The sequence below is a fragment of the Mandrillus leucophaeus genome, unplaced genomic scaffold, assembly GCF_000951045.1.
Source record: "Mandrillus leucophaeus isolate KB7577 unplaced genomic scaffold, Mleu.le_1.0 Scaffold4, whole genome shotgun sequence".
Lineage (NCBI taxonomy): Eukaryota > Metazoa > Chordata > Mammalia > Primates > Cercopithecidae > Mandrillus > Mandrillus leucophaeus.
This window is the reverse complement of record NW_012104253.1, coordinates 5,059,270-5,077,414: the sequence shown is the minus strand read 5'-3', so window position 1 is coordinate 5,077,414 and position 18,145 is coordinate 5,059,270. Positions and strand designations below refer to the sequence as shown.

Genomic DNA, 18,145 nt, shown 5'->3' with positions numbered 1-18,145 from the left:
CCCGACCGGGCCAGGGCCAGCCGGGAAAGGGGCACCGCTCACAGGGGAGGCCCCCGCGCAGTTTTGAAGTTGCCAAAGTGTCCGCGCCGTGCCGGGTGCGGGGACCGGGGAGATGCAGCTGCCCCCGCGGAGCTCTGCGCCCCTGGCCTCAGGGAAGGCCATTGTGTTCTCCGGTGTGGCAATGAAAGGGGCTATAGACCCCAACCACTGAACCCTCGGAGGGCCTGAGTCCCCTGCGGGCCGGGCAGGGGGAGGCCGTCTCACGGGCGGCGGAGGGGATGGTTATGATTTGCTCGGGATAGGCACCGTCGCGGGGAGGGGAGGAGGCCAAGCTTGAGAAGGGGCTGCTGAAGATGGAAGGAAGCGAAAGGAGACTTGCAAGTTGCAATCGTCGAGGAAACCGGAAAATTGCAGTAGTGGGGAGGCAGGTGGCGCCCAGAGGTTCAGAAGCAGAATTAGGAGGACTTCGATGTCCACCCCGCAGACAGTGACCCAGGCCCCAGAGGACTTCGCAGCCTGGGGCCTCGCGTCCCGCCTCTCCGCAACACGCTGTTTTCAGCGTTCCCGACCACCGCGCTGCAGTCTACGCTGCCCTGACGCTGGAGTGTGGACCTTGTTTTGCTCCTCGGGGCCGTCTGTTTCTGGAAATTACTTCTCTCTCTCTTTCCCCGTCTCCCCAAAGCAAAGGCCAGGTCAGGAAAATTACATACTTCGTTTTCCCAACAAATAAAGTCGCCTAGTTTGCAGGGAAAGTTTTACAAGCCAATGATGCAGAGAGAAGACCACACTGTTTAGCTTTCTTAATTGGCTGGCTTTGAACTTGAGGTGGGAGGAGAAAAGAACCAGCTCCAGCCCCAGGAAAACTTAGTTTTGCTGGGTTTACCAACGTCAACAGTTTTTAGCCAGCTGCTGAAGGTGGGAAGGAGTCGCTGAAGGTTTGTCCCATTTTCTCCTGAACAGAGAAGAATTCAGACAGTTGCTGTCTCTCTGAGCCCAGGACAGCCAGTCTCTGCCCTCAAACCCCAAGGGAGGAGCCTGGAATCCCTGGTTGGCTGGCTACACTCTCCAGAAGATGTGCTCTGCCCTGAAAAAGACTTTGAAATAAAGCCACCTTCTCCACTCCTTTCCAGGGTGCCTTTGGCACCTGCCTTCGTCAGGAGGTAGACCCGTGTTTTCTGGACACTCTTGTGGTCTCGACAGATGGCTTCGTCTGTGCCATATCACTAGAGGCAAAGCCTAGGCACTGGGGCTACCAGCCCCTAGGGCTCTGTGCCTCTGGATTCATCTTGAGTAGACTCTGACCCACGCACCTGTATGCCTGCACCTTTGAGATTGTGTCTACTCCCCCAACCTGAAGGCCATGGAAGCTGCCCAGGCTCTCAGCCCCCAGGGCAGGGGATGGGGGAAAACAGCCCTGATCAAATATTGCCTTGGCTTAGAGACCAAGCAGGCTGTCCTGGGCTGGGGGGCTCACCCTGCCCTTGGCTGGTGCATCTGAATAGCTGCCTTCTCTCCACACCAGGAGTGGGGTAGTCTGACTTTTCACCTCCAACAAAAAGGCTATTTTGTTACTATTTTTCCGCCCAGAGAAGTCTGTGGTCCCAGCTTCCCAGCTGTCTGAGCAGCCAGGGGCAGATGCTTTCCCAGACCTGGGGTTCATCAAGGGGTCCCACCTCCCTCCCTCCCTCCCTGCTCTCCTCTCCCAACCCTCAGCACAGATTCCTCCTTTTGAGACACCCCAGGGCCCTACAGACCAAGTCGAGCAGACCAGCAAGAAGGCATCAAGAAAACTTAAAGAAATAAATAAAATGAAGCCTAGGGTGCCTTGCCTTCTCCAGCAAGGCCTCTTCTTCCCTGGGTCCAGTTCAAGGCTCACAAGTCCTGATCACACCCTGCCCTCAGGAGGCTCCCACTCCCTGTGTGCCCAGAGGTCACTGGCCACCCCCAGCAGGCTCTGGGCCACGGTGGGTCCAGATCTTGCAGGGCCCAAGGTTTATACAATTCAGGGTACACTCATCACAAAGAAAAGAATGCCAAACCACACAGGGACATTAGGGACAGGGCCTGGTCACATGAGGGGCTCTGAGCTTGAACTGTTAACCTCACAGTGAGTGGACCAAATTCTCCCAGACGGATCTTCACAGCCTGGGGCAGAAAGACCTAAGCTTTCAATCTAACAGTTTTCATATTCACCACCAATTTCTTCAGAGAAAACTGACTCCTAAGTCTCATTAATGTGAAAAATGAGGAAAGTTGGGGAAACGACTAGGTGGGAAAGGAATCGAGGTGGGCAATCCATGACCTTCTGCCTGGCTCTTGCAGCTGTTAGAAACCACTGGTGGCTCCATCTCACATTTCAGCCCAGCAGGCTCAGCCCCAGAGACGGGGAAGATCCGTCTGCTCAAGGTCACACAGCATGCCAGCCACAGTAGGATGCCATTCTAGGTCTCAGGCCAGAGTCCACTGTGTCTGCCTCTCCCCACTCTGGACTCAACAGGGCCACTTGCCTATAACTCATGACGAGGAGGGGGCCAGCTCCTCCCCAAATGCAGTCAACACGCGACTACCGATATGTACAGGACAGGTAGGTGCCCACTGTCTTGGTTCTTTCACCCCACTCTGGAACCCAAGTCCCATCACCAAGATTCGACCTCAGAGTGGAAATCACTCATTGCCCAGCCAGGAGCAGAAAGGGCCTGCACCAGCCCCAGTTCAAGAACACAGGATCCCATGAGGCCTGGGTTCCTGGGACATGACCCAGTGAAGACCCAGGGCCTCCCTGGGAAGTCAGGAGCCCATCTTCTTTTCTTTATTTTAATTTTAAGTTCTGGGGTACATGCGCGGGATGTGCAGGTTTGTTACATAGGTAAACATGTGCCATGGTGGTTTGCTGCACCTATCAACCCATCACCTAGGTATTAAGCCCAGCATGCATTCGCTATTTTTCTTAATGCTCTCCCTCCCGGGAGCCTGGTCTCTAGGCATAACTGAGCCGGTGACTCACAGGACAACTGTGCAAGGCACCTCTCTATGACTCAGTTGCCTCCTCTGCAAAATGAAAGTAATATCTGATTTACCACCCTCGTGGGACAGAGAGAGTGGATGGGAATGTGGGCACACTTACGACCACAGTGAAGAACAGAACTGCCAGAGTTGACACCCTGGGACCCTACTCACCGCTATGTGACTTTGGGTAAATAACTTAACATCTCTGGGCTTCAGTTTCCTCTTCTATAAAGCGGGGCTGATATTAGTATGTCATAAGGTCACAGGGAGGATTACACCAGTTAGTATCTGCAGAGTCTTTAGAGTAGTGTCTGGCACAAAGTAAGATCCAGTAAGTATGAGTTAAATTCAACATCAGGCTGGGTGCGGTGGCTCGTGCCTGTAATCCCAACAGTCTGGGAGGTCGAGGCAGGCGGATCACCTGAGGACAGGAGTTTGAGACCAGCCTGGCCAACATGGCAAAACTCCACCTCACTAAAAATACAAAAATTGGCCAAGCAGGCGCCTGTAATCCCAACTACTCAGGAGGCGGAGGCAGGAGAATCTTTTTTTTTTTTTTTTTTTTTTTTTTTGAGATGGAGTCTCCCTCTTTCGCCCAATCTGGTTCACTGATGCCTCCCCAGTGCCTGGCAGGAGGCTGCAGGAATCTACATACCACCAGTCTCCCCATAAAAGAGAGGGCTCACTAAGTCCCTTGTACAGGTGAGCAAAGTGAGGCTCAGTGTCACAAAGCTTTGGAGACTTGGGGGAGACAGGCTTGCAGCATTACCCTGACTGCGTCCTGGGTGATGGGTGTTGATGAGTGCCTTAAGAAACGCTGGGATGCAGCGGCATGATCTCGGCTCACTGCAAGCTCCACCTCCCGGGTTCACACCATTCTCCTGCCTCAGCCTCCCAAGGAGCTGGGACTACAGTCACCCGCCACCTCACCTGGCTAATGTTTTGTATTTGTAGTAGAGACAGGGTTTCACCGTGCTAGCCAGAATGATCTCAATCACCTGACCTCGTGATCCCCCCTGCCTCGGCCTCCCAAAGTGCTGGGATTACAGGTGTGAGCCACCGCAGCCGGCAGGAGAATCTCTTGAACCTGGGAGTCAGAAGTTTCAGTGAGCTGAGATCGCGCCATTGCACTCCAGCCTAGGCAACAGAGCGAGACTCTGTCTCAAAAATAAATACATAAATTTTACATGAAATTATGAAAAACTCAATCTCTTTGTTTCCTCAGTGAAAAGATGACCCCAAAGAGATGGGGTGACAGACAGCCAGCCTTATTTCTATAGATTATCAGCAGAACCCACTCCTAACAGATTCTAGACCTGGTGGTTAATGCATTAGCCAAGCATGAAAATGAGCAACAACCGCCCAAAAAAGCTGTCAAATGCGTGATTAAAAAAACTTTAGTCAATTACTAACTATTTACTGTCAAATAGACAAACTAAGAATAATAGTATTAACTCAGGCTGAATGTTGGTTAAGTTCACCCCTTGGGAGCCCAGCTGCCTTTCTCTCTTTTTCTTACCTCATCTCTCTCTCCTGTTTCCTGAATTACTGCTGGAAGTATGGAACCACGTACATTATAAATAAGGCCTCAAACCTTAAGAGGAAAAAAAAACCACCCATTTATGTGACCAGTATGGTCTCTTTTTTTTAATCCAAAAAACTTTCAACTACAATTGGTGCTGATGTCACCTATTTTAGCTGCACACACTCTTGACGCTGGTTTGCACAGTTCACATGGCAGGTGGGTCCGCCGTCTCCCTGGAAGGCCAGCGGGACAGGAAGGGCTCACCCCCTTTCTCAGCTGAGAAAAATGGGACTCCACCAGGGGAGATGGCCTCAAGCTACAGGGCTGGGCACCCTGGGATGGCAAAAAGTCACCTGTCCTGACTCAAGGTAATTGGGGTCTGGACTCAGCTCTGCCAGTAACTAGTTACGTAAGCTCAGGCAAGTTACTGAGCAGGTGAAAAGGGAAGAGTTGGCAGCAAGGTCCTTCCGGGAGGCTAGGAAGCCTGACCCTTCCTCTGGATCCCACGGGTAGGATGTGCATTATTAACAACAGCTAAAACCCACAGGAACCTGTTCTATGTATACCTTGTCTGAATCAAACCTTATAACAAGCCCAAAACACAAGGAGTGTATCTCCAGTTATAGGGACCAAGACCTGGGGAGGCGAACAGTTGGCTGACAGTCACATAGCAAGTCCCTGGCAAAACCACAATTCCACAAAATAAAACAAATAATTTGTATGTATGGGGGAAAAGTCTATACAACAGTGAATATAAAATAAAAGAAATAATTGAATATATGGAAAAAAATCTAAAATTCCGGCCCAGGTGCACCTGAATTTACATTGGACTGCGTTCTTTGTCATCACTGATCTCTCCAATGCCCTCATTAGGAAGTACAGGACAGTGTACACAAAAGCCACAGACTGCAGGTCACAGTCCCTGGGGGTCTGAGGACTCCTGGCTGTGTCCACAGGTTCCTATCTGGGATGGGCTCCAAAAACCATTTTGGATGGGGTCAGAGGTAGTGCCTGCCATCAAGGCCCTACCAGCCAGACAGACAGAGTTAGAATACCCATCCCCAAAATCCTCCACACCCCTTGCTATCCAAGGAAACCAGACAGACCCGGGTGTGACTCTGCTTTGCTGTGTGACCTTCAGCAACTCCCTTAACCTCTCTGAGCCCCAATTCAAAGTGGGGTTAGAAATATATATTTCAAGGTTGGAGAATTAAGTGAGATAACCCAAGAAAAGGATCTAGCACAATGAGGGATACCAGGTAGCGCCCCCTCTTCCCCACCACCCACCAGCCCAGCCCGAACTCTGCCCTGTTCAGTCATCCCAACACCCAGACCCCAGCCTGAGCCCAGGGCCATGTCCCTCAGACAGAACACCGCACCATTCCTCGGTGCAGACAGAACTAATAATTAGCTGTCACGATTTAATAATAAAAAAAGATAATCCATGCCACCACACACATGGATTTAACTCATCTTAATTTGAAGGGAAAATAACAACTCTAAATAGATCAAGCACAAGTTTTCTAAGGCGACCTGCAAGTGGGGTTTATCTCCAGTTTCCAGCACAAGCAAGTGATTTCGTTTCTCTCACTGGTCAAGCTACTATTTTTTTTCACGTTTATTTTATTTATTTTTAAAAGTCTGGAGAGAACATTCTCAAAGCAGCATGTAAATTCCTGGGCTCGTCAGAAGTCCTTTCCTCTCACACGTTTTGCTTAGCAATGGGTCACTGGGACCCCAAACCAAACCCTGTCTATGCCCCACCTGCTAAGAGAATCTCCCAGGTACATCCCGGGTCCTCCCTGGGTTACAGATGAGGACATATCAAGTGGGCAGGGGCACTGCAGCCAGGGCTGCCTGCCACCTCCAAGCCCAGGGGGATCTGCCACCTCCTGTCACCTGCTGCCTATCTCCACACTTCTCCAGAAAACTGACATTTGGGACTTGCAGGGTTAGGGAGGCAGGCTTATGAGTGACAGCTGATAGTTCATTCCTCCCTCTGTAGCTTCATTTGGTTATGGAAGGGCTGATAACAGACAAAACCAAATTCCTGGTGATCAAGCACCTCCCCTTCAGCGACTAGCAAGTGGGAATTATACAGAGGAACCTGTAGGAAATCACCGTGAGAGCAATCCCAGGTTAAATGACCAAGGAAAGCACGCGCTCGGCATGCTGCCAAGCAGGGTCCACGCTTTCCTGTGCTTGGCTTTCCAGAAGCATCCACTTCTCGATCATCTGCCTCAGGCCCAACCTGTGCCAGGTGGGTGCTTCCTCATTTCATCCTCAGCATAACCCAAAAGGAGGTGCAGACGAGGAAACGTGGGCCCAGAAAAGTGAAGTGACTCACACAGGTGGCCAGCAGTGAGTGATGGGGCTGGGATTCGACCCGGGAGACGCCAAAGCCTGTGCTCCCTCACCCTGAAACCCCCCGCCAGCTCCCCAGAGTGCACCGCCAGCAAAGAGATCCTCAAGGGACAGTCACCTAACAAAAGGCAGATCGGACGGAAGAGTCTCCCCCATGCTGACACTGCCTGTGATGGTGGATTTAGTCCCACAACCCAGTGGAGGTTTGTCCCAACCCTGACAGGAACTCAGTGCCAAGAAGACCGGTACAAGCTGCTCTAACGCCTGAAAACGCCGCGGAGGAGGGAAAGCTGAGCGCCAGGAAAAGCTCCTATTTGCAGCACACCTACCCCCACCGTGTGCCAGGCACTCATCATAAATGTCACAATGACAGATGAGGAAACCGCGGCTCAGAAGGTCACGTCGCTGCCGGAGGCTGGCAGGGAGCAGGGTGGGGCTCTGACTGGGGCTGTGTTCTTTCCCACACAGCAGCAGCAGCCTTTAAACCCCAAACACCCTGAAAGCCCCTTTCTCCTCACCCGTCCTCAAAACACCCCTCCCAGATAACGGCTTGGCAGCGCCACGTGCCCTTTGCAAACCCTGGAACACCTCTCAGCTCCCCCAACGGACGGGTCCTGTGCTCCCCCAAATCCCCACAGAGGCAGGGAGGATGCCACAGGCAGGAACCTTAAGAAACATAAAGAATGTAAACCTATAGGCAGCAATGTATCAGAGGCACCATAGCTGCCCTGAGTCAGACCATCGGCTAAAGACCCTGCCTCTGATCAGCTTCGCCCCATCCCCAGACAGGCCTGAAACAAGCTTCCAAGGACCTCCCTCTGTCCACAGCGAATGCTCAGCAGGGAGCCGGGTCCTGGACCCAGAATGCACACGTCAAGAGCTGGGCTGCTGCCAGCTCACGCTCTGCCCATTATCCCCATGTCAGACGTCTGCTCCCTCCTCTGGGGGCTCTTTACCTGGGGATCCAGGTGGGGACACCCAGGGCGGAGGAAGGGTCCCAGGTGCTCAGTTGCTGAATGAATGAATGAATGCCCTCCAGAAAACAAAGCTTCAGAAACTTCCTCCCTCTACCTTCCCACTTCTCTATCATTTACCAAAAATAAAAATTAATAGTAATTACTCTCCAGATTGACTGTCCTGAGGAAACAGCTGATATGGGGTCCACGACCTAGTGTGATGATTGACAGAATCCGCTTGCAGTTCTCACCCTGGGATCTCCCTTAAGGGTGGGAGGAACCCCCTTCGGGTCTGTCTCTGGAGTCCCCACTTCTAGAAGCACCTCGTAGCAAGGAAGAGCGGGGACCTGCCTGGGTATTGGGAAGGTTGCTGGTCCTGGGAAAGGCAGGACCCTCAGGGCCACCAGGACCCTCGAGGTCACCTCACCCTGGACTCCTCTGCGCCTGGACAGCCAAAGCCAGAGGCAGAGTCCAAGAATTAACAGCCACCCACTCACCAGCTACTGGCCAGGGCCAGCAAGGCCCTGGGGACAATAGCAGGTCATGGAGGGATTGGAGGACTCATTGGAGTCCCGGCCGGGAGGCAGAAGCATGGAGGGACAGCCGGCCCGGGGGCCAGGAGCGTGGGCAGCAGCTGGCCGGGTTTCCGGAAGCCCGGGCGGAGAAGTGCCCGTGATTCCTAGTCCCCCTCTTAAAATATAAAGACTCAATTATCTCTGAGCAGCTTGCTTTACACATGAATTGACACATTTATTTTACAATAAATAACTGAAAGTTATCTGTGTTTCCTTTACTGTTAATCTACACAGAGAAATAATAAACAGGGCTTGTCTACAAAAATGCAACCACTGCAGTCCTCAGAATTCAATTAAGCTAAAATAATTAATGCTCCCACCATATTAAATTACTTTATACATTTGAGCCACTGAAGTTTTATTCTTTAATCTTTCCTTTTTATTAAATAAGAAAAGAAAAGAAAAGTTGGTGCCCAAGTAGGCAGGGAAATAGGAGGAATGGGAACTAGAAAGGCAGGCGCATGGTGTGCTGTTAAAATGGGATGGTCGCCTTCAGCTGACACAGCATGTAGACTGTTTTGTGCCTTTGATTAAAATAACATTTTAAATGCTTTGAACAAACATATCTCTTTAGACTTCTAAGGGATTATTTTACATATTTCTTCTAGAATGAAGAAATCCATTCGTCCTGTTGCTGAACAGAAAGGCCAAGAATATCTTTCGTCACACATAAAATAAAAATACTGTAGCCTGCTGCAGTATCACAACCCAGAAAAAAACAAAAAAAAAAACCAGGGGAGCCAGAGGGTGGAAGGCTGAGGACAAAGCTGCCTCGGAGATTAACTTTGCCTTTTATGAAATCACATTTAGTCACTTTCTTAAACAAACCTGCCACAGTGATCTGCAGCCTCTCACTGGGAAATGCCTTCAATGTGAAATGAGGATTTGGATGTTTTTGGCAAAAGCAGCAAATCTTTCCATTGAAACATAAATAGGTGGCCCAAGTCTCCCTGGCAAGGCCACCCCTGAAAGATCTATGTGCACTGAGGCCAGGCATTGACACTACAGGTGAAACTGTCCCCGGAACATCAATCAACAAAGACAAAAGGCACCCAGCGCCTCTCTGGCCTGGTGGCTCAGCCCGGTGAAGAGACGCTGCTCGGGTGTTCACAGCACTCTGAGAAGCCAGTGTTTACATGCCTGTGGCCTGGACATGTCTCAAAGCCCCTTGCATCTTGGAAAGCTTAGGAGACACTTCATGCTAGGGCACCCACCAGAAGGCAAGGCCCAGAGGCCAATCTGGTTCACTGATGCCTCCCCAGTGCCTGGCAGGAGGCTGCAGGAATCTACATACCACCAGTCTCCCCATAAAAGAGAGGGCTCACTAAGTCCCTTGTACAGGTGAGCAAAGTGAGGCTCAGTGTCACAAAGCTTTGGAGACTTGTGGGAGACAGGCTTGCAGCATTACCCTGACTGTGTCCTGGGTGACGGGTGTTGATGAGTGCCCAAGCCCATCTGTCTCACCCTCCTAGAAGCATCCAAAGCCTGAGTCCCTCCAGAGCCCATGCTACCTTCCATGATGGAAGCATGGTAATGATCAATGCACTCGTTTCCCCAGCCAGCCACCTACTTGCATGCCGCAGAGCCAGAGGAGGCCCCTGAGAGAGAAGTGCCACAGGCAAAAAACTGATTAAGAGCCCCTGCTCATCTAATCCTCACACCAGGCCTGCTGGTATTACCATTTCTGTTGACAGATGGGGAAACTGAGGCTCAGACCCATGAAGTGGCTAACCCAAAGTCAACCATCAGGATTTGAAGACTCGTCTGCATAAACTCTGATGCCCGTCTTGCTCCAGGACGGGCTGCTGCTTTTTAGGGAACCCAGGCTGGCCAGGCCCTCCTTTCTCCCCCAGGCCTCCTGGGCTCAGAAGTATAAACCAAAAACAAACACTCTGGTTTGCACAGAAAGCAGTGGCTCCCCGGAAGAGGTTCCAGCATGCCATGGTGCTGGCCAAGAGGGAGGGACTTCATGCTAACTCACTGTGGTGAGCAGACCCATGCCTGGGGACAGAGGGGCCCTAGACCTGTTCTCAAGGTGGTAAAACCAGCTGTCCCAGTGGTCGAATGAGTGAGCATGTCAAAGGGCATGTCCAACCTCCCCCAACGGGCACAGTGCTCCAACAAGTTCCCACACCCCTGCCTGGGACCAGCCCCTGGGGTCAGGCAACGTCAGAAGCAACGTCTGAGATCAGGGGGCCTAACTCCTCTTTTCACACATGGGAAACTGAGTCCAGAGAGAAAGGAGAGGGGAGAGAATAAGCACTCCCATTCCTAAGTGCCTACCAGGTCATGCCGCATGCAACAGCTCATTAATCCTCACAGCAACCCTAATAGGTGGGTTTCCTTAGCTCCATTTCATAGATGGGCAAACTGACATGTCCAAGTTGTGAAGACAAATTCTAACCCAAGACTGTGTAGCTTCAAAATCAGGGACTAAGCCGAGATCAGTAGCAAAGAGAGGGCCAACCAGACTTCCAAATTTTCATTCTGTGCTTCTGACCACCTCTGGATTAGCCCCTGAGACAGAGTCCCCTCACCAAAAGCAAGCAGCCATCAGTCATTTGGGCCTCCCCGAGCCCCAGGCCTGTCTCCTCCTGAAGGTCACCTGGATGGTGGACCCTCAGAAAGGGGGAGTCCTGGCTGGTGGCCCAGAGGCCATCCTGGAAGCCCCTGGGCCTTCCCCTGCACCAGTACACTCAGACAGAGGGCGTGGGACCCCGGCAGTGGCTTCTGCAGCAACCAGGCAAGCACAGCATCCCATACCTGCAATGTTCTCCTGCTTGGGACAGATGCCTTTCGTGGGCGAGAGCAGGTGGTCATCTTCGTCGGGGGTGACTTGGATCCCGATCTCCACCGGCTCGGACACTTTCCTGAGCTCGGAGCGTGAGGAGGGCGGCGGGCTGTCCTTGTCCAGGGCCTTGTCATAGCAGGCACCCAAGCTGCCGCCACACTGCTTCCTTTTGTGCTCTATAAAAACCAGGATGTCCCCCAAGGGGAAGTTCATTTGACACTGGCCACAGGTGAGCAGGTCAGGGTCGGGGCCACCCACCATCAGCCCCAGGCCACTTGGCTCCTCTATCTCCAGACCCTCGTCTTCTTCGAGGATGGCAGCCTCCACATGGTCAGCCTCTGCTGGAGACAGAAAGAAGAAAGGGAAGGGGCAGAGAAGATAGAGATGGGCTTAGGCGGTCACAGCACCCGACTTCCGGTCCACCCCATCCCCACCAAGAAGCAGACCCCACTGCTGTTGGCTGCTAGAGCTCACCAGGTCCTCCCTGGGGTTGGGGGCTGGTGAGCATCCCCCACGGGACAGACGGGCACACACTGAGGCTCTAGGAGCAACGTCATGCCCCCTGGGCATTGCCACATAAGTAGTGCTGATCTTACTGCATTCTAGTTTATTTTCTGCCAGTTTCTCACCAACGTAGTATAAGAACACACACGAACACACGCGCAAACACACACACCGTGGCTGCTGACAGCATGAGATCGTGACATGTCTCTCAAAGTTTCCAGTATCTGAGAATCACCTGGAGGCTTTGAAAAATCCCAAGGTCCAGGCAGCATCCCCCTGACCAATTACCCTGGGAACAAACATCGGAATATTCTTTCAGACTCCCCAGGTGATTCCAATGGGCAGCCAGGGCTGAGAACCAGTGAGCTGGAACCCTTTCCCCCTGCTGGGCTGGAGCCCCACCCCTCCCATCCCTTACACCTTCATTCATGCCCTCCCCATTCATGCGAATCCCACTGACATTCCTCTACCTGGGACCTGGAAACACACCAAACTAGAAAACAGAAACCCAGATGGGCGTCTCGGGGTCCGTCCTTAGGAGAGAAGGAAGCCCACATGCTCAGAAAGCAACAAGTGAGTGTCAGGTTCCAAAAAAATATCTTAGGAGAAAGCACTGCAGCAGAAGGGAGGCTGGAACCGGCTTGCAGAGTTGGGAAGCCGGCTCTCCCTGCCAAGCACCCGGGGCCCGGTCAGACTTCCCTTTCTCTGTAGATTTCCCCATACTCATCAACTCCCCACTGTCCTTTTCTGTTTGTTGATTTTATTTTCACTCCCAGAAAAATGAAAGAAAGAAAATTCTCCAGACTCCAAAAGCATTTCTTAGAAGATATCAAACCACACTTTCAACGGACAGTGTGTGTTTATATTTCTTTAGCAGCCGATAGATTTCTCTTGGGTTTTTTTTGTGGGGGTGGGGGGGAGTAGGGAGCCTAGGACCCAAATATTTGGAAGCTAATAAATGCCTCAAAAAGCAGCAACCTCCTCAAGGGAAAATTGGAAGATTCAGCAGCAGAAAGTGTCATAAATAAAGAGAAGTGGACAGTGTGGAGGTTTCATATTCCCCTCGGGGTCTGAGCAACTTCGGGCTGGAATTTTTCGAGAGCAAATGTCAGTAGTCGTAGAGAAGGCACGAGTGGCGGGGTCTTCAGAGAAGCCAGAGGGCAGCCAAAGGTCTGAAACCCGAGGAGGCAGGTAAATTTGAAGTTGTATGGTATTTAGGAAAGGATAATGAAAACCACAGAGGAACGGGGAGAAGGAATGGGAGGGAGGAAAATACATTCCGTGGCAGTGAAGTTATTGAAGTGCCAGAGCCAAAGAACAGATAATTTAAGGAAAAAATTCTGTGGCATCTCCCATCCTACACATAAATCACTGTTCTCTATTTTCTGAACACGAGCCTATGCAGGGCCTAGGAGAGTCCATGTGTGAAACTGAATATGGAATATACAACGACACGTGACGTACAACGCACACGTATGAACTGTGTGTGGACAGGTAGCGATGTAGGTATCGCTAAGAAGAGAAACTACCATTTGAGATCCCATCTGTGGTTACAGAAAAGCAGACAGAGCCCTCGATGAATTAAATGTAGAATGCATCAGAAATGTGGCAGTACAAAAACGCCCCGCAGACGAGGAAATCCTAAATCTGTTGTCTGCATCTCTCTAACAAAAAGAACCTACAAGGTAAAGAAACAGTCCTCACAAAGCCAGTCCCAGAAACCATTAATTACACTTTAAAAAGAAATAGGAGTTTACTTAAAAAGGGGTTTGAAGACAATGCCACGTAATTAATTTACCAATTTATTTTATGAAAAGATGCTTTGCTATGGTTAAAATGTAATCACAACCTTCCCACCGAACAGAGGTTCTAGGGGAGACTGGATTCCTGTGAACGGTTTGTCAGAATGTAAAAGGTAATTATTTGGTGCCTCTTTTTCCCTTTAATGATCTAACATTGAGCAATACTGTTTATATTGAAAAGCTCGCACCTTTAATTACCAATTACATATACATAATTTCAGAGCCAAAGGAGAGGGCTGTAAAAACAGTTCTTTAGAAATATAAGGATGTATTGTGCGCCATTTTTACAGAAGGTGCTCCAATAAATGGGAGGAGGATGTCAAAATATTGTTTTGTTAAAAAATAGAGAGAGAGGCACAAAAGAAACGAGCTGAAAAGCAAAAAAGGACATAATGAAATTGAGAATTCAAATGAAAAAGGGGCGAGGTGCGGTACCTGGTACTATTTTAAATGCCACCCTGTCCAGGCCTGGGAAACTCCTGCATCGAGGGAAGATTTGATCAAAACAAACAACAACAAATCCACAGGGCCAACTTGACTGTCCTTTCTGAGGGCGAAGAGGTTTTCTTGGTTTTTTAAATTTAATCTTCGGTTTACTTTTTTGTTTGTTTTTTTTTATTAACTTTTTCAGCCTGGTCCGCCCTCCTGAGTAGTTCTAGCAAGCCTAAGTATCTCCTCTCTGCTGGGAGGTTTTCAACTACATAATTTCATATTCATTTTCTAATTCAAAAGAAACACAGATGAATTTAAAAATTAGCAGAGGTCACACATGCCTGTTCACAAGCACCTCTCCTTCTCAGCTTCCTCTTTTGCCAAGACTATGTACCAGCACTTTTTCCTTTCTCTTCTTTTTTTTTTTTTAATTTTTATTTTTGGTAACATCTGGTATTCTTTCCTTTTTTTGGCAGTCTCTGCTTTTTCACTTTCCTCATGCAGCAGCCCTGCGAGCCCCTGTAATTGGGTTTGAAGGTGTCCAAAGCCGTTTGCTGTGCTGCAGCTCTGATTTCTGCGTCAAGTCCTAGCAGCCAACCAACCTGGGAGCCAGGCCCTGCTGGCGTCCCCGAGACAGCCCCGGGATTATCCAGGGCTCCAGGGCTCAGCTCTGAGCTGGGATCTCCACCTCCCAGACCAGAGATCCAACTCACTGCCTCTAAGGGAGTCTGGGAGGAAAAGAAACAGACAAAAACAATCTCCTTCCCCTCCCACTTTCAGCGTTGAAAGTCAAACCCCCTGAGATGACAGGGTGTTCACCCGATTCCAAAGAACAGGGTTTCCTCTCCCCACCACCCAGGCTGTGGGGCTGTGCCTTGGCCTGCTGTGTGCGACACTTCCCAGGAAGGGAGCAAGGTCACCCCCAACATCAGGCAGCAGAGTCACCCCCAGCCCCAAATTTCTGGGTCAGAGTAAGTGGACCAAGTGGGCCTGAAAGCTCACGTTCAAGGCCTTTGTAGACACCCCCAAAGACTGTGGTTTCATTTCCGCTGGCAAGCTGATACCGAGCTGGGCGTGTAGGGTGCCTGCATAAGTGTGCATGTGTCCCTCCTTAGAACTGTATCGATAATGGAAGAAATAAAAGGAGAAAAACATTTGGCCAAGCCCTGGGAAGGGCAAAGGGACATCCCGCTTTCTCTGCCCTATGGACACCTGAGTCTCCCGGCTCTGCACAGCCTCAGAGAACCAGACCTCTGTTCTAACAGGCAGAGTGGTCCAACCTGCCACCCAGAGACGAAAAAGCACCAGGAAAAAGACCAATGAAAACAGCCTTTCCAATTCCCAGACCCTACAGACCAGCCTCTCATGCAGTCTTGTCCAGCAAACTCGGGCCTTAAAAAAAATAAAGCCAAGACGAGGTTTTCTTCTGAGATGATCTCTGCTTCCATGAAAAGCTCCCCAAGTGTCGGGCAGCCCTGCAGAATATTGCTGCTCTCAATATATTATGAGCCGAATAAAGTAGAGCGATTGCTAAAATGTTTGACTCATTAAGAGGAAAAATGAAGGGATGCAGCAGGCAACTTGTTCGAAAGGCAGCTATCAGAAGGCTGAGGAGGATTCTGAAATGCTCAATCCCAAAGTGAAGGGACAAAGCAGCTATCAGAAGGCTGAGGTGGATTCCGAAATGCTCAATCCTAAAGTGAAGGGACAAATCTGTATTTACACACACACACACACAAACACACGAGTTAGATTTTCTTTTACAACAAAACCACATTTTATTTACAAGGCCAGGCCTCCTCCCAGCTGGTAAATGCATTTAGAAGCAATGAAATCAGGCTTCACAAATAATAATGGACATCGTTGTTAAGTGAAAAGGGAAGCACTTGATCCCAAGACAAACTTCCCCATGCTGGGCTTTGCTGCGAAGGAATTTGAGGCAGAAGACAGAAATGGAAAGACATCGTTAACACAGGCCCAGCCAAGCAGTCAACAAGCCCCCAGCAGCTGCAAGCTTTCAGCAGGGCCTTACCTGGCCAGTGACTCCCCCACACAGAGGGTGCCAAGGGCCCCGCCCTCCCTGTTCCATCTCTAACAACTGCCCATGCACCTGCCCTTAGGGGAACTCCAGCCGAGAGGTCTGCTGCCTGCTGTCCCCAGAGCACCGGGCATGTGCGTGGCTGCCTGCACACACACATGTACATTGCTACATACATAGCACATGGGCTGCTGCTCCTCCTTACCCTGCATTAATTCAAATCCAACTCTCTTATCTTTAATGGCTAAGCTACAGTCCAGGAGAAACATATACAGAATTATTGTTTCAGTGATGACGGGGGTGGGAAGGGGAAGGATGTGGGGGGATGGGTCCCAGGCTCTTAAAATCGTGTGCCACCAACGTCACAACCGCCATCATGATGTGTACGCATGTTTACAAGAAATGTTCAGCATCCATCCGCCTGAGCTTGCATCCGACTGGAGACTTTACACCTGCTTCCTACGAAGAGGGAGCTCTTGCCAGCAAGCCCATGCTTACCCATAATCTACGAAGAGATCTTTTCATCTCCTCTCCGTGAACACTCGGGGAGGGGCTGGGACTCCAGGCGACACGGAAACGCCACCACACGCACACTCGACGGAACACAACACTTTCTGAGCTGCCATCCATTTTTAATTTATTGGATCCAAGAGAAAATAACAACCGTAGGGAGGGGGGACGAGAAGGGTGGAGGGGGAGAGAGCAGGAATCAATTCTTGGTGGAGAAAATAATCTATGACTAGATGACGCTTAAAGGCACGACAAGAGATTTTATGAAGTTCCCCTAACGGAGGGAATAATGAAGTGCCCAGCAGAGAAGGAAATGGAGATAAGAGGGAGGCAGGTGCCAGGAGGATGTCCACGAGGGGTCTTGAAGGGTTATTAGGGCACAAGGCGGGGGTGGGGACCCTGGGAGGGCACAACCAGGCGGAGTCTGAAGCAGGAAGCATGACCCAGATCACCCTTCTCTGTTCTGACCCTCGACCCTCTCAGTAGACAGTCAGAGGAGTCCAGCCTGCTCCAGGTCAGCTCTGCAGCCCCCTGACACCCTCCAAAGGCTGCCTCCCTGGAGGGACAGATGCATACCACAGCCACCACCCCATGAGGTCCTGTCTGCCCCTCCTCAACTGAGGCACACGCCTCGATAGCCATTTCTGACTTGTGGGAGGGAGAGCAAGGGAAGGCGGCCAGTGCAAAACACGCTTCCCAGTGTGGGTTTCCTAGGAAAATGATCAGGGTCCCGCTGACTCTGTCAGCGGGGGAAACTTTGGGGCTGGCCTGCAGACCAGAAGGTGGGAATTCCAGATCCCGAAGAGGGTTTAGATACAGGAAGAGCGTCACTCCCATACCTCTGGTCTACAGACTCCAGGCGGGAAAGTCGAATGTTTGGGGAGGACCTCCCAATGTACAGACTGTTTGCAGGACTCCAGCCTGATTTTCGAATGCTGAAGCAGCTCCCTGAAACATTTTCTCAGTTGTTCTACGGAGCCCAACCTCCTTCTCTCCCCCACTGCACACATCTCTCCAGAACCCCAAAAACTGAGCCCAGGAGTCTGGGTCTCCCCAACACAAGAGCAGAAAAAAGAACAAGTGAATAAGGAAAACAGTGCTCAGGTATATCCACAGGTCTCGGCCATCACTAAAAGGTTACAAATTAAAGGCTTGACTAATAAAACAGGCGCTTTCGAGAAGAAGAAAAGGAAAAGATTTACCACAATAGCAGTCCTTCTCAACACATTTAGCAGGTTCTATAAAACTGCAAAGGCCTTCCATCTTCAGAGCCACAACAGGCTCCTAATGATGTGATATAAAAGCACTCTTTGTGGCCAAATGAAGAGATTTGTTTTTATTTAACGTTATGCTTTTTTCAAAGGTGTGGAAGGAAAGAGGGGCCTCCACACAGGACACTGGACCTCAAGGCTTTAGTTGGAGGAGTTTGGATCTTCTGAGGCCAACAGCAAACAGCAAGGGCAGGAGGACTTTCAACATCTCTTTTCCAAGGTAGGAATTTAAACATGACCCCCACACACACACTTCTTTTTTTAATTCTTAGCAGCGAATCCATTTCTAAGGCACATGTTAATCACAACAATATTGGCATTCAACTTTTCTCGGTCATTTCTGCGTGTTGTTTTAGTAGAAAACTCACTAG

General features: G+C 50.5%; 1 protein-coding gene across 1 annotated transcript in view; it reads right to left on the bottom strand.

The window, feature by feature from the left end:
- The window catches only part of BCL11B (B-cell CLL/lymphoma 11B (zinc finger protein)), a 15,849-nt gene extending 4,062 nt beyond the window's left edge, over positions 1 to 11,787 (bottom strand). Inside the window, exons 1-8 of the mRNA XM_011991804.1 lie at positions 11,652 to 11,787; positions 11,190 to 11,558; positions 10,964 to 11,031; positions 9,997 to 10,024; positions 8,279 to 8,375; positions 7,225 to 7,373; positions 884 to 952; positions 36 to 191 (exon numbers count right to left, since the gene is read on the bottom strand). Coding sequence (XP_011847194.1) covers positions 36 to 191; positions 884 to 952; positions 7,225 to 7,373; positions 8,279 to 8,375; positions 9,997 to 10,024; positions 10,964 to 11,031; positions 11,190 to 11,558; positions 11,652 to 11,787 — 1,072 coding nt within the window. The remainder of the gene's footprint in view (positions 1 to 35; positions 192 to 883; positions 953 to 7,224; positions 7,374 to 8,278; positions 8,376 to 9,996; positions 10,025 to 10,963; positions 11,032 to 11,189; positions 11,559 to 11,651) is intronic.
- Between the last annotated feature and the right edge of the window lie 6,358 nt (positions 11,788 to 18,145).